Source organism: Tenrec ecaudatus, chromosome 6 (genome assembly GCF_050624435.1).
Source record: "Tenrec ecaudatus isolate mTenEca1 chromosome 6, mTenEca1.hap1, whole genome shotgun sequence".
In the NCBI taxonomy this organism is placed as follows: domain Eukaryota; kingdom Metazoa; phylum Chordata; class Mammalia; order Afrosoricida; family Tenrecidae; genus Tenrec; species Tenrec ecaudatus.
Genome location: NC_134535.1, coordinates 27,885,374 through 27,900,915, shown reverse-complemented (window position 1 = coordinate 27,900,915; position 15,542 = coordinate 27,885,374). Strand labels below are relative to the sequence as shown.

At 43.6% G+C, this 15,542-nt stretch overlaps 1 protein-coding gene across 2 annotated transcripts in view; it reads left to right on the top strand.

Annotated features, from left to right (window-relative positions):
* APAF1 (apoptotic peptidase activating factor 1) overlaps positions 1-15,542 on the top strand; it is an 85,898-nt gene that overhangs the window by 64,204 nt on the left and 6,152 nt on the right. For both annotated transcript variants that reach the window (XM_075551130.1, XM_075551131.1), the window contains 4 exons: positions 10,252-10,371; positions 10,684-10,809; positions 12,952-13,077; positions 15,069-15,215. In XM_075551130.1, the coding sequence (XP_075407245.1) occupies positions 10,252-10,371; positions 10,684-10,809; positions 12,952-13,077; positions 15,069-15,215 (519 nt within the window). The remainder of the gene's footprint in view (positions 1-10,251; positions 10,372-10,683; positions 10,810-12,951; positions 13,078-15,068; positions 15,216-15,542) is intronic.

The window sequence follows — 15,542 nt, the reverse complement described above, 5'->3', positions numbered from 1 at the left end:
CCATTGAGTCAATTTCCAATTCATGCAACCCTGTTGGATAGGGAAGAACTGCCCTTGGGGGTTTCTGAGAGTAAAAATATATGAGAGTAGAAAGCCTCATCCCCCCACCCCCCCGTCCCCCCAGAAGCGGATGGGGTCCACCTGCTGGCCTTTTGGATTGCAGCCCAACGCGTAACCATGACGTCACCAGGGCACCTTCCCCTAAAGAGTGACAGTCTCGGAAACTCACAGGGGCAGTTCTACCCTGCCCTGTGGGGCCACTATGAGTCAGCATCAACTTGATGGCCTTGGGATATTTTATTTCTGTTTTAAAAACTTTCTTGTGATTTAGATGAAGGTTTATAGGACAGATCATCAGATCGACATTCAACCGTTTTGTGCACATTTTGTTTCAGCTCATCTATTTCAGCATCCTAATAAATGTAAACATTTTTTCTATGTTCCAATGTGCTTTTAAAATGAAAATACTTAAAGACTTATTTTGGAAAATAGATTCCGCATTTCTCATTCTCCAGAAGTAACCACTTACTGCTTTCAGATGTTTCTTTTCAGGCTTACCTTTAATACTTTAACTCTAAGTATTAGCATACTTACTGTGCTGATTAATTTTCTACTTGCTGATTTCCTTACCATAAGAAGAGGACTTAGCTTTCTTCCCGTCCACGTGCCCTATTGTTAGCCATATGTGTACCCACACTTGCACACTTATCCACTTATTCGCCCTCAGCGTTCCAGTGCAATGCTTTTGGCTAGGCTAGTAGTTAGTGTTGCTGTGGCCACACAGAATTCACAGACAACACTCATGATTATGCCAGGACTTACTGGAAAGTTAATGGGCTACCACAGGCAGGATCGTAGAACATGAAGGATGGTGCCATCGGTCTTAGCAGCACCTTTGCTTAGCCAGAAACCAAGTCTCTCTCTCTCTCTCTCTGGCCCTCAGTCTCTGAGGCACATTGTCCCTTGGCTTCGATGTCCATCTGTGAGCCAGAAAGCCTGCCTGCTGCTCTGCCCAGTCTCTATTAGTGTTTCACACACCCTATTTGCATAGTTCAAGCCAATCATTTGGTGGGAGTCACAGCGTCAAGGTTAGAAAGAACTGTATTAAGAGACTTCACCTCACTACAATTACATTTACATGTTGAGTCTCCATTATTGCTACCCTCACCCCAAATTTTTCCACCATTACTAATATAAACTTAGTGTACTGCAAAAAAAACCCCAAAACATTCTTTTCCCCTAAATTCCACCTGTGAAAACCACTAGTAATTTTTGATTTCTATACACTGATATGCCACTTAAGTGAGATCATACAATATTGGTTCTTTTTCGACTACCATATTTTGCTCAGCGTGAGGTTCATCCACGTTGCAGCATTCATTTCTCTTTATGGCTGCACAAATTCCATTGTATGTATATGCCACATGTTTTTGTCCATTCACCTGTTGATGGATGTTACAGTTTTCACCTTTTGGCTATTGTGAAATGTGTTGCTGTGAACATTGTTACAGTAGTTTCTGTTTGTATTCCTGCCGGGCAAGACACTCTCTGAAAGGGTTACATGTAGAACTCTGTTAGTATCTGTAGGCCTTTTGTCTTAGTCTAGTGAGCTTCCTGAAGAATAATTATCTATTCTGTTGCCTGGACCTCCCAGAAATCATGTTGAGAAAGAAAAGTTGGAGTTTTAGCTTTTATTTATTATTATTGTTTTAACTTTTTTTAAAAAATGTGATTTTGGTGAAAGCTTACAGAGCAAATTGGCCTTCCACTCAACAAAGACGTTTTGTTTTGGACACTGCAATCTCCATTTGTCACAGCACGTCCTGTTGCGTCCCTGTGTGTGCCATTTCTCCTGCTCCTCCTTTCCTTTGCTCTTCGAACTTTATTCCTGGGCAAATGCTGCCCTTTAAGTCTCCTGTGGCTGATTGCTCTGCAGGGTGTATACCTCCCTGGTGTTATGGTTTACCTTAGAGGCCTGTCTGCTGTTTTGATGGAAGTTGAGCCTTCAGGCAGACTTCAGTTCCAGGCCACAGTATTAGGGATTCTACCAGTTTGTTGAAAACCACCTGTCACTCCTCAGGAGAAAGCTGAGGCTTTCTACTTCTGAAAACAGTAAGGTCTTAGAAATCCACAGGGCAGTGGTCCCCTGCCCTAGAGGGTTGCTATGAGTCATTGCCTCCATAGCAGTGAGTAGTACCCGTCTCTAACCAGACCAGTAAGCCTTTGAAAAACTGACTTTGAGTTCTGTTCTACGTTTGTCTTCCATTCTATTCAGGACTTCCTACTGTGATGCATTTCAAAACACTCTGCTGTGTTAGCCTGGAGCACCATCTAGTTCTTCTGGTTCATAGAAAAGGACACCATGTTTGGTAAAGGGAAGGGCAGTGAAAAGAGGAAGGGCCTCAAAGAGATGCATTGAAACAGTGGCTGCAAGAATAGGCTCAAACACAATGCCAGCTGTGGGGTGGGGACAGGATCGCACAGTTTGGTTCTGCATAGGATAGCTATGGGCCAGTGGAATCAGTAGCACCTGGCCACCACACGGAGTCACTAAGGGTAGGGGTCAGAATTGACTCCGGGCATCTAACAGCAGCACAGTGGCAAATCATGTTGAGCATCTTTTCAAGGGCTTGTTGGACCATTTGAATATTCTCATTGGTGATTGTTCTGAGTACTTTGCCTAATGTTTCATTGGGTTATTTGTATATTTGTTGTTTGTTTTTTTAATTTTGTATCTGTCATAAAGAGGAGCCCTCGTGGAGCAGTAGTTACGCATTGGGCTGCGATCTACTTGGTTGACAGTTCAAAACCAGTAGCAGCTCTTCAGGAGAAAGACTTGGCTTTCTACTCCCATAAACAGTTACAGTCTCAAACCCACAGGGGTTTGACCTGCTATGAGACAGCATTTATGTGTTGGCAGGGAGTTTGGTCTAGATGTAGTAAGCCAGTTGCCAGTAAGTTGACTCTGACTTATCTTCCTCAGGTATGCTGGAGTAGAACTGTGCTCTATGCACCGGAAGCTTCGTTTTCTTCTCCCTTTGAACATTTTGTTGTACTTTAGTAGAAAGTTACATAGGAATTAATTTTATAATAAATAATTCATATACAAATTATTCCTTGACATTGATTGCAATCCCCACAATATGTCAGCCTCCCATTTTTCCCATAGGTTTTCTGGTTGTTCATCCTATCTCTGTCCCTCTCTTCCCTCTTATCTTTGGTTTTGGGCAAGTGTTGATCGTTTGATATGGTCTTGTATAGTATAGTATTTAATCTAGTAGAGCTGCTTGTTCTAAGGAACACATTCTTCACAGTGTCTGTTTATTAGGGGGGAGTGTTTGGTTGAAAGGTGGCCTCTGAGAGCACCTTCAGTGTCAAGTTAGCAGGTTGTCTTAGGGTGATCGCCTTGAGGGCTCCTCTAATCTCTTTCAGGCAATAAGTCTGAACTGTATTTTTAATTCAACGTTTTTCACTCATTCTGAGACCTCTGTTGTGGGTCCTGGTCATTGGTAGCCAAGCATCATCTAGTTCTGGTCTCAGGTTAGAGGAGGTGATTCATGTGGGCTATTTTTAGTCCTTGAGTCTTTGGCTTTCTGCATTCTCTTTTCTTCCAGGTCAAAAAAGACCAACAGGCATCTTCTTAGCTAGCTACTTATAAGCCTTGAAGACTGCAGATGTTACTCACAGAGTAGGATGTACAACACTTTTTATGAACTGTGTTTTGCCAATTGACCTAGATGCCTGCTAAGTCCCTAAGATTTTCAGGGGCTGACTTTACTGAAGGAGGTGCCAGGCCTTTCTTTTGCGGTATCTCTGGGTAGACTGCAACCTTTCAGTCAGTGGCTGAGCACATTGGCTTTCTGCACTGAGTTCTTGTATCAACTCAATGGCAGGGGTTTGTTTTGTTTTTGTTTAGGGATTCCATGTATTTCTTATCATGTTCATGCTTAGTTAAATGTACCATTATGAGCTATGTTTTTTGGGAAAATTATGTTAGTATAAAATAGCTTGTCTTTTGTGAGTTCTATGAAGTAGTGTCATGAGAATGACATTTGACTTCAGTATAGCAACTTAATCTAAGCTCACATGGTACTGGCATTGTCTGTGAAGCTCAGTGTTCTTCCCCAATAGAGGTCTTTTGTAATGGGTCAGACTCAAATACATCTGATGAAATCCTACTGAGACATTGTATACGGTGTAGCCTTTTGGTCAAAAGCTAAATTTATAAGCTTTTATGGCTAGTTTGAAGATCAGATCTTTTCAGCCATAGGGAGAAATAGGTTTTACAGATATTTTTAGAATGAGTTAAATTCTTAGAAGTGTGAGCTAAATTGTGTTTCACCTTATCTGCTCAGGATACGTTTTTGCATTTAGAATGTTTTAATTGCATATGTATTTACGAGATAAAACTCTTGAAAGGTATTTCTAAGAGCTGGCTCGTTGGGTTTTTGTTTTGACTCTTTAATATTTAAGTAAATGACTAAATGGAGGGTTGATTCATTCATCTTTTTATCTCCAGTACCCGGAATTCACACGAGGCTAAAATTTTAGCCAAATTTAGTTAAAAATTCACTGACCTGATCATGGCACCTAGAGCTCTAAGAGTTGGTCTGTCTCGGTAATTTTTTATTTTTGACTTTGAGGGAAACAGTGAGAGGGTTTAGAAGCTTTGTGGAAATACGGAATTAAAAGATAATGCAATTAGTTTGCAAGTTTTTGGAGCCCCCTTATAAAGTCCAAGTAGTAGCCGTGTTCTCCTGGGCCAATGTTGAAGAATATATTGGTTCTTTCAAGTTAAAAAAACTCTTAACATTTTTAGAATTTTATATAGCACAAATGGAGCCATGGTGGCCTAGTGGTTGAGGCTTGGGTGTGACCCCAAAGGGCGGCACTTTGAGATTGCTAGCTGCTCCTCGGAAGAAAGCCAGGACTTTGCTGCCGGCCGTAGTCACAGTCTCAGACGCACAGGCACTCCACGGTGTCCTCTGGGGTTGCCAGGAGTAAGAATGAACTCAACAGCCGTGAGGTGTTGTTGTTTCCCTGTTTTTTTGGTTTATAGCCAAAAAGTCAATATCCATTGCAAAATGATAACCAGTGTAGAGCCACCCTGAAAGTGCACACAGACACATTCGACTAAAGCTACTGGAAGGTTAGCTTTTCTCTCAGAGTGATTCAATTTGCAGTATGCTTGAGTTGAGCAAAAAAAGATATCCCTGTCATCACTGCCTTATCAGAAGCTTCCACAGCTATTCTGCGTCTCCCCAGAGGGATTGTCCTAGTCTTTGTCATGTCTGCTTAGGAAGCCTTTCTGACTCCCTGATAGGGAGGGCAGCTGTAAGAACCTAAGTTGGGAAGGAACATGAGTCAGGCAGCTTGGATTGTCATGGTGTGTCAGTCAGGAGGAACTGTTAATGGTAGGTAACCACTCGTCTCGAAGCCAGTTTGGCCCAGAAAGGGCAAAGAGGGAGCCAGAAATTCCCCGTGGAAATGGTCTGAGGTGTTTTATATTTAGTCGCCATTGTGGTCTGATTTGGGGAGCTGGAAAAGCCTTCCCTTCACCCCCACGCGCTGCCCCAGAATGCCACAGTTGTTTTTTCTAGAATCACTTTCACTCCCATCTCATGTCAAAGGCCCTCTACTCGGTGACTGAGCACTCAGACAAATGAGGGGACGATCTGTGAGCCACAACTTTGAGGTCAGGGTGGCAGCTAAGTGTAGAAGGCAAAGGATCGGGGAAAAGGGAATATGATAGGTGTCATTTCTTTTCCAGTTTTTTCTAAACCTGATGCGATGCAGCCTGAGGCAGTTCTACTGTATAACCTTCACCCATCAAAAACTACACCCCAAATGTTGTTTTCGTTAGGTGCCATCGAGTCGATTCTGATTCATAGCGACCCTGGGAACAGCAGAACCAAGCTCTGTGTGATCCTGTGCCACCATCACAGTTATCACTATGTTTGAGCCCATCATAAGCCACTCTTATTAAAAACCATTTTATTAAAACCAAGCAAAAAGTGAAGCACATCGTGGCTCACCAAGCCCTGAGGACAATGTTCCTGCTCAGAAAAGCAATGCACAGGGATGACCTCAGGGCCGGCCCCACCGTGGGACACAGCGTTCCTCATGGACCCATAGCACCCTTGGGGACAACACTAGAGACACGGCAGGAATTGTGCCCGCCATGAGCTCACCACACTGAAGCCAGCCTCTGGGGGCATGCAGCAGAGCAGCGGGGGAAGCAGAGCAATGAAGTCCCCAGGGATAGAGGCTGTGCCAGGGCATGACACCCCATCAGACTTGACTGGAAAGCACCCATGCAGGAAAACAAACACCCTGAACTATCCATATGTTTATGTGTGTATGCATGTGTGTGTGTTGTTGTAGCTATTGTTTTACTTTCTGTTGTTGCTTCATGGTACTCCGTCTTGTCATAGTACATAGCATGTTTACCTGGAAGGGATAGGCAGAATAAACAAGCCAGAAGAGAGAACAATGGGATGACAAGGGGGTAGGGGATGTGGGGGAAAGGAAGAGGGTGTTAACAAGCCCAGGAACAAGGGAATAACAAGTGATTCAAAATCAGTGTCAAGGAGGGTGTGGGAGGTCTGGCAGGGCTGAATCAAGGGCAATGTAACCGAGAGGAATTCCTAAAACCCAAATGAAGGCAGAACATGTTAGTGGGACAAGAGGAAAGTACAAAGAAATAGCGGAAAGAACTAGGAGGCAAAGGGTAGTCATGGGGATTTAAATGCAGGCATATAAAGATGTCTATGTATCTATATATGACGAGGGGGCAATAGATCTATGTACATACATTTATAGGTTGAGAAAGAAAACAGATGGACAGTGGGCCTATCCACAAGTACTCCCTCAACTCAAGAACACTTTGTTTTAACAATTCGGCAGTCTGAGATGCTCACCTGCCTGGCACGATTGCTGATGACAATGGGTGCACAAATAAATGTGTTGAAGAAAGCTGATGGTACCCGGCTACCAAAAGATATAGCACCTGAAATCTTAAAGACCTAAAGATAAACAAGCAGCCATCTAGTTGAGAGACAACAAAACCCCCATGGAAGAAGCATACCGGCCTGTCCTGACTTGATTGTTGAGGACAAAGTGGGTGCATAAGCAAAAGTTGTGAAGAAAGCTGATGGTGCCCGGCTATCAAATGATACAGCATCTGGGATCTTAAAGGCTTGAAGATAATCAGGTGGACATCTAGCTAAGAAACAACAAAGCCCATATGGAAGAAGCACACCAGCCTACCCTGACGTGAACGCTGAAGACAAAGCGGATTCATAGGCAAATCTGGTAAAGAAAGCTGAGGGTGCCCAGTTGTCAAAATATATAGAATCTGGGGTCCCATAGGCTGTAAAATAAACAAGGGGCCATCTAACTGAGAAACAACAAAGCCCACATGGAAAATGGACACCAGCCTGTGAGACAACAAGGCGTTGAAGGGATCAGGTAGCAGGCGTCAAAGACCAAAAAAAAAAAAAAAAAATTAAAAAATCATAGCATTGTGAATGAGGGGGAGTGCAGAATGAGGACCCAGGGCCCATCTGGGGGAAATTGGACATTCCCTTGCAGAAGGGCTATGGGAGGTGACGAGCCAATCAGAGTGCAGTGTAGCAACGATGAAACATACAATTTTCCTCTAGTTCTTAAATGCTTCCTTCCCCCCACTATCATGATCCCAATTCTGCCTTACATATCTGGCTGGACTTGATGATGTACATTGGCACAGATAGGAACTGGAAATACAGGGAATCCAGGAGAGATGAACCCCCTCAGGATCAGTGAGAGTGGCTATATCAGGAGGGTGGAGGGAGGGTGAGGGAGAAAGGGGGAACAAATGACAAGGTCTACATACAACCTCTTCCCTGGGCCTTGGACAGTGGAGAACTGGGTGAGGAAGACGTCGGATGGTATAAGTTATGATAAAATAATAATTATTTATAAATTATCAAGGGTTCAGGGGAAGAGGTGAGCGGGGAGGGAGGGGAAAAATGAGGACCTGATACCAAGGGCTCAAGTAGAAAGCAGGTGTTTTGAGAATGATGATGGCAACATATGTACGAATGTGCTAGACACAAATGGTGTATGTACGGATAGTGAAAAGAGTTGTATGAGCCCCTAATAAAATGATATTGGGAGCTCTTATAGATATCATTCCATTCCATAGTTCAGTCACATCAAGAATGTGGTACAATTGTTACCACAGTCAGTTTGAAAACATTTTCTTTTTTCTTGAACTCCTTGGTATCAGCTCCCCTTTATCCCTTCCCCACCTCCCCCAGGAACCCTTATTTATTTTGCCGCATTTTACACCATCCGATCCATCCATTCACATACAGTGCTGTTGTTCACTCCTCTCCAGTGGGACTATACAGTCATCAATGCTTCCAGCTGCTCCTCCCTCTCTCCCCCTCACTTCCCGTTCCCTCAGGGAACTGTTAACTCCTGTTACTGTTTCTGAAGGATTATCTATCTTGACTTTCATGTATAGTCTTGATTATACAAATGAACATACGCAAGTCTAACATGATTAATAAGGTAAAACAAAAACAGTAATAGTAAGGGGAGGGCATATTACAGAATTAGCGGATTGTCATGTGTTCCATCAGAGCTATATCGCACCCTGGATTTATCATCTCTTCCTTATGGCCCTTCTGAGAGGGACTGACTAATTATCCTACAGGTGGGTTTTGGGTCTCCGCTACATCCCCACCCCTTCACATTGCTTTGGTCAGCAAGCCACTGTTTAATCCATGTCATTGAGAGTTGTCTTCTTTTTCTCTGCCCTTCTATTTTACCAAGCATCCTGTCCTTTTCCTGGGACTAGTCTCCCTTGAAAACCTGACCAAAGTACAGTGAGACAACAGCTGGCTAGCCCTGCTTCTAAGAAGCATTCTGGCTGGATTTCTTCCAAGACAGATGTGTTTGTTCTTTGGCAATTCACGATGCTTTCAATATCTTTGCTGGAGCCATAATTCAAGTATGTTCTTGATTTCACCAGTAAGAACCGCTTGACTTTGCAGCAAGCAAGACGCAGAATGTTACTAATGTGTAAACCTGTGGTGCTGGCTGATCTCCATATTTTTATTCATCATATTAAGTAGAATCCTCCTGATTACCCCAGCTCAGAAGTTTAACTTCCTAGATCCTTTGGGTTCTCTCTAAGTACCGTCCCACTTTCCCTTCTGCCCCTCCTTACTAGCCTTTGCTTCCATGAGGCTGACGGATCTGTTCAGCTTTTCCTGCTCCTGTGCGAAATCACCACGCACCAGGGAAGCACTCTGTGAGATGCCCTTCCTGACTCACCCTTCCAACCTGTTCCTCAAACATGCTCTCCGTGCCCCGTCCTGCCAACTCTTCTCTAAGGAATTGCTTTTTGAGCTTCGCAGAACTCTTTCTATCATTTTCCCTTATTACAGGGTTGTTACTGACTTTAAAGGCTCATGCTCTCTGCTAGACTTTCAGGCTTCTTGCTTGATTCATATTTACATGTAGGGACTAAGTAAGCATTTTAAAGATTAAATTGAAGTTAAGAATTAGGCTTTAAATACAGTGCCTTTGATTTAATAACTAAGAGATGTTCTGACACAGACATGATCTAGAAGTAAATCCCTGTTCAGTTCATCTCTCTACTGCAGATATATTTGTGTGCTTACTTTTATGATAGTTATTCTTATTATTTCAGTTCCCTCCTTCCCTCATTCCTGAGGACTTCCTCCTCAACTTCAGTGTGTAAAATAGCACACGGTGGTTTGTATACCATTCTGAAGACTTCCCTAGGAGATGACTGAGGTCTCTGAGCTTGGACATTCATGACCAGGTGTGAAGTTGCTTTGGTCATTTGACTGTCCCCAGTAAAAGGGTCAGCCTCACTGGAGCCAGGATCTACAGACTTGCCTAACTTGAGAGGGGTTTAGGAACTGTGAATGTGTAATTGGAATAATTTTCTCGGGAAAATTTTATTGGATAGTGAACTCACTGGCATAATGTGGCTTTTCTCTTGTTTTCTGAGCAACTGAAGACAATGCATTTTATTTAGGAGGAAATGGATCTTGTTTTGCCCTAATAAGGTTAATTCATCTCACTGATTCGATAAGTGGGGACACCATTCTTATTCCTCCTAGTCATTTTTCTTTGTTTTACTTAAGTGTCAGGAAGACAGAAGACTTTAGTAGACCTCCCCACCCCTCCAGCACATACGATAACAAGACTTCTTTCTCTGATCCACAGGTATGGAATTGGCAATCAGATGAACATGTCTTTCTGCAAGCCCATCAGGAAACTGTGAAAGACTTTAGGCTCTTGAAAAATTCAAGGCTGCTTTCTTGGTCATTTGATGGAACAGTGAAGGTAATTTGAAGCATGGGCTCAGATTCTAAGAAAAGTATTCTAATATCGCAGTGATTATATTGTGACAGCCACAAGCAGTACATTTAAAATTTTTAATTTTCTCTTGCCTGTTTTTCTGTTCACTGCTGCCACCTACATCTGCTGTGTGACGGAGTGCTTATTTTATGCCAACGTACAGTTAGAAGGCACGGGTGCCAGGGCGACCACTTGGCTGTAGCTCTTGTTTGATAGCTCTGTTTTACAGCAGTCATCATGCACACCAAGACAAGATGTCCTGACAATGGCAAATGCGAGTTTGTGGTTTTTTTTAAGGTATGGAATATTATTACTGGAAGAATAGAGAAAGACTTTGTCTGTCACCAGGATACAGTACTGTCTTGTGATGTTTCTCCTGATGCGACCAAGTTTTCATCTACCTCTACTGACAAGACTGCGAAGGTAGGTGCGCCCGTTGCAATGTACATGTGTAGAAATTTGGTAGGGGTTGTGTAACGTCAGTACAAATCATGTCAGCGTTGAAGGACATTGAAAGAGGAAGCCCCTCAACAAGATGGAATGACACAGGGGCTGCAGCAGTGAACTCGCACGGGACAACTGTGAGGAGGTCGCAGGACCGGGCAGAGTTTCTTTCTGTCGTGCATGGGCTTGCTGTGAGTTGGACCTGACTCAGTGATGTGTAAAACAAGACGGTGGTGGGGCGTGCCTGTCTGTCTCTCCTATTCGGTGAGCTTTCTGAGGATGCCATTGGCCTTTAGTAGGTTGCGAGTAGATGGTATGAATGACACAGAGGACTTCTGGGGGCTTTCTTACTGATGACTTCTTGTCTGTGTCTAATTGAATGCAGCCTTCATTCTGTAGGCTCTGAAAACCACCGGAAAGGAGCTACACTTAACTGCACGCCCACAGTAAATTCTTACAGAATTGATATGCATTGATACTTCTAAAGTTCACATTCCAGTGACATGCTGCTGCTTGGTATTGTGAGGTTTAGAAAGCTGTGCAGGTGTAAATGGGGCCTTTCCTCTGGGGAATTGGACCAGGTGGTGAGCTCTGAGTCCTTGCGTCTCTTCTCTTCGTCTCTGTTAATGGCATCACTGCTACTCACCCTTCCACACTGTAACCTTTGAGTTGTCCGGGACTGCCCTCGCCCACATCTGATGGGTCCCTCCCCAGTGTTTCTTGCCTTGCCCTCCCTCTCCTCTGCTGGACCCCGCCCCCGCCACAGTCAGTGTCTTCGCCAGTGTCTCCCATACTGCTGCCTGAGTCCTTGACTGAAACACTTCTGCCCCCGAGCATTTAGAACCTGCACTCCTTAGTCTTTAGCTTCTATTCCTGCTGTTTTGGACCCTCGGTGCTGGGCTTCTTCTGGTCACCATCTTTTTTTTTTTAAATCATTTTATTGGGGGCTCGTACAACTCTTATCACAATCCATACATAGATCCATTGTATGTCAAGCGCATTTGTACATCTGTTGCCCTCATCATTCCTAAAACATTTGCTTTCTGCTTGAGCCCTTGGTATCAGCTCCTCATTTTTTCCCTCTCCCTCCCCACTGCCCCCTCCCTCCTGAACCCTTGATGATTTATAAATTATTTTGTCATATCTTATACTGTCTGATGTCTTCCTCACCCTCTTTTCTGTTGTTCATCCCACCACGGAGGGGGTTACATGTTGATCCTTGTAATCGATTCCCCATTTCCATCCCACCTTCTTTCCACCCTCCCAGTATCACCACTCTCACTACTGGTCCTGAAGCCTGCCGCCATCTTTTTGAGCATGCTGTTTGCAAAACCTTCTATACCTTCATAACATTAAAGGATTAGGGCTCATCCTTTAGTCCTGCATCTGCTGTCAGTAACGCTTTCCTGACCCTCGGGTAGAACTAACTCCTCAAATGTCATTGTTCCCATTATACTTAATTCATGTTTGTTTGCACATGTTTGTCTTCAAGGATTGGGGCTAGTGTATTGTTTTACCTCCTGTTGCTACCTCACAGGGCCTGGTACATGGTGGTTTTCAGTACAGACTAGTTAACTGGTGATGACAGAAGGACAAGGGAGGAAAGTGGAAGGCCAAGTCCCACATCTGGCTACCTAGATGATAGTAATAACCTGTATAAGACACATGCCACGCGCTGAGACCTGTGCTAGGAATTTTCCTCTACTCTCAGTAGGTGTTCACGTTGTAGGCATTAATGCCCTCATTTCACAGGTGCAGATAGTAAAGGTAGAGCCGCTAAAGCGAGTTATCCTGGGTCACAAGGAACTAATAGGTCACGTGTCTTACTCACACTCAGGAATGCTTCACTCTGCATATGGCTCTGAACTTAACTGCTGTTCTTCCTTCCAATTTCTTCCTTCATTAATAAAGGAAGCTGTGGCATTGGTCCTGGCATAGAAGTTAACTTGAGTAAGGGAAAAGTGAGTAAAGTTTCCAGGTGAAATGTGGACACTATCATGAAAACCTTTGACGCCAGAAGTGATTGAATTGAAGGTTAAATGGCACCAGCTCAAAGCTCGGTTTACGGATGTTATTTCCTAGTACATTTGTGATTTCTAAACAATTCCAATTGCCTTTCAGATTTGGAATTTTGAACACACTTCCCCCCTTCATGAATTGAGGGGCCACAAAGCTTGTGTGCGCTGCTCTGTCTTCTCTGCGGATAGCACCCTGCTGGCGACTGGAGATGACAATGGAGAAATCCGGGTAGGCCGTCTGTTGACATGAAAACACTAGTCTTCCTGTGGCTCTGGCTAGAAGCTCTTTTCCCGACCTGGGGCCTTTGTTGATGTGACGGAAGCACGGCCCCTGGGGTTCTGGCTGGATGAGGCATTCTTGGCTTTATTTCTTTGGGGGCTTTGTGTACCTCTCATTCACAGCAGCATTCTCTGCAGGAAGGATTTATTTATTTTGGAGTTAGTAGAGTTGGAATGAAGTGCTTCCTGTATTTGTGTTGCACTAAGACACATGCTCTGGTTATTTGTGGTCCAGTCTTTGCTATTAACTCAAGAATGATACATCTAAATTCTTGGCCCTGGACCAAAGGTTGTTTTTAGTGGCAGATTTTGGGGAAATAATTCTGTAAATCATCATCTAGGTTATAAATGAATGGTAAGTTCCGCAGTTTGTGATGCTGAGAGGAAAAGCCGGTTTAGCACGCTTGCCATTCGAGAGCCGGCATTTAGGGGATCTGACTTCTTGCAGTGCTCAGACTGTGTGCCTTTGTCCAGCAGAGCAGGGGCTCATCTCCTTGGCATTTGGGGGTGGGGGTGGGGCTTCCATTACCTACGGCACAATCTGCCCATTTTTATTACCTGCAGGACCTAAGGTCTGACTGTACACCATGCCACTGTGATTTAGGAAACATCTTTTGGGGGAGACTTGTTAAGTCAAGAGAATGCTGGTCTCCATGTGTCTCTGAAAGATGGACACACAGTGTAACAGGGGAAGTGTTGCATGCTGACATATCAGAATCTGAGACGAGCAATTGAATTGGTTGTGTTGGGCAGCTATGGGAAAAGTTTGGACTTCGGTAACCAGTAAGTGTAGAAGAGAAGAGCTTGTTTTTGTTTTAAATTGTTTTACCAAGGAAAATAAAAAGCCCAAAGAGTTGCTCTATAAAGCAATGGAACCAGAGACTGGGCAGGGGGCCGGAATGGAGGCATTGTCTGTGAGGCTCTCCAGGGAAGTTGCCATTCTCTTGCTTGAGGACCAAGCAAAAGGTCCAACCTTTTCTGGCCCATTCATGCACCTGCTGCTCAGCTGAGGTGGCAGGGTGCCATGGGAGCAGTCATGTGCTCTGAGTTCTCATCTTTGTATAAAAGGGTTTTATTTCTCAGGGGCTTCTGTAGAACAGTTTCTTTTGAAATTTTGACCTTTAAAAAAATAAAGAAACGTTGAACATTATTTAAAAAACTGTCCTCTGTGCATTAAAATTGTTTCATACTTGATTATTTAGAGTTTAAGAAAACTGTGGATTTTTGTGTCTGTTTGATGTAAGATAAGTGTGTTTACACATATGACAACCAGCTATCTTTTTAAACTATTTTTCCTTCTTTTTTTAAATTGAACTCTTTCTAACGTGTTTTTCCATTTGGGTCCTTGACTATTTTAGGGATATGTTTTCAAATGATGGCATTGACCCTTCTTTTATTAGTATTATTTTTCATGGACCTTTTTGCTGTTTTTGCCTATGTTTATCAATGTGCATTCCTTTAAACACTTAGGGTACAAATACCCATATGAAATGTCATTAGAAATAAATGGAAATATTAACATTTATAAGTGCTTGGATTGTCTCAGAATGTATGCATATGTATTATAGTCCTAGAATATATGTATTTAGAACTCTTTAAATTATTCTGTTTAAAATGGTATCTCTCAACTTTGTTGGTGTTAGCTCCCAGATTCGGATTTCATTTTTTTACAGAGAGAGTTTATTTGATAGGCATTTGCTGCTATTCTTGCTTCTACTCTTTCATTACAAGAAAAGAGTCAGAGTGTTCCATCAGTTGGCGTAGTCCTGGTTTTTACTTGTTGTTTGTTTGGAGCACAGTTGTTAGTGATTTTCTTGGAGAGGAAAGAATACCATCTAACACATTTCCTAAAACGTTATCGAATCGTAATCATGTTTTTAAGCGAGACTTTGAAGTGCTGGGTGTCGCCCTGTTAATGAGCCGTGTGTCGTGTTTGTGCAGATATGGAGCGTCTCCAGCGGCGAGCTGCTTCATTTGTGCGCTCCCATTTCCCTAGAAGAAGGAGCTGCCACCCATGGAGGCTGGGTGACTGACCTTTGCTTCTCTCCAGACAGCAAAATGCTCGTCTCCGCCGGGGGATTTCTGAAGGTGAGAGTTCCTTAATGTCTTGGGAAAGAAGAGCAGAGCCTGGGGGGACTCTTTGGACGTGGTCCTCACTTCAGTGAAGCCGCACAGAGTCTCCGAGACCAGAAGGCAGCTCCTCCTGTCCGCCTCCCACAGTGAGGAGACTGCGATCTGCAGGGCGACTCTCCGGCTCTGGGCAGACTTGGAGTGTGGAGTGTCAGCCCGCAGCGGCCATACTGCTCCAGACAAAGTCTTAGATGATTAGAATGACACGTGCATGGGTGGTGAACCTAAATGTTAATTTTCACTTTGTTAATTATTAATGACCTTGAAACTCTTCTTAAAAAGATA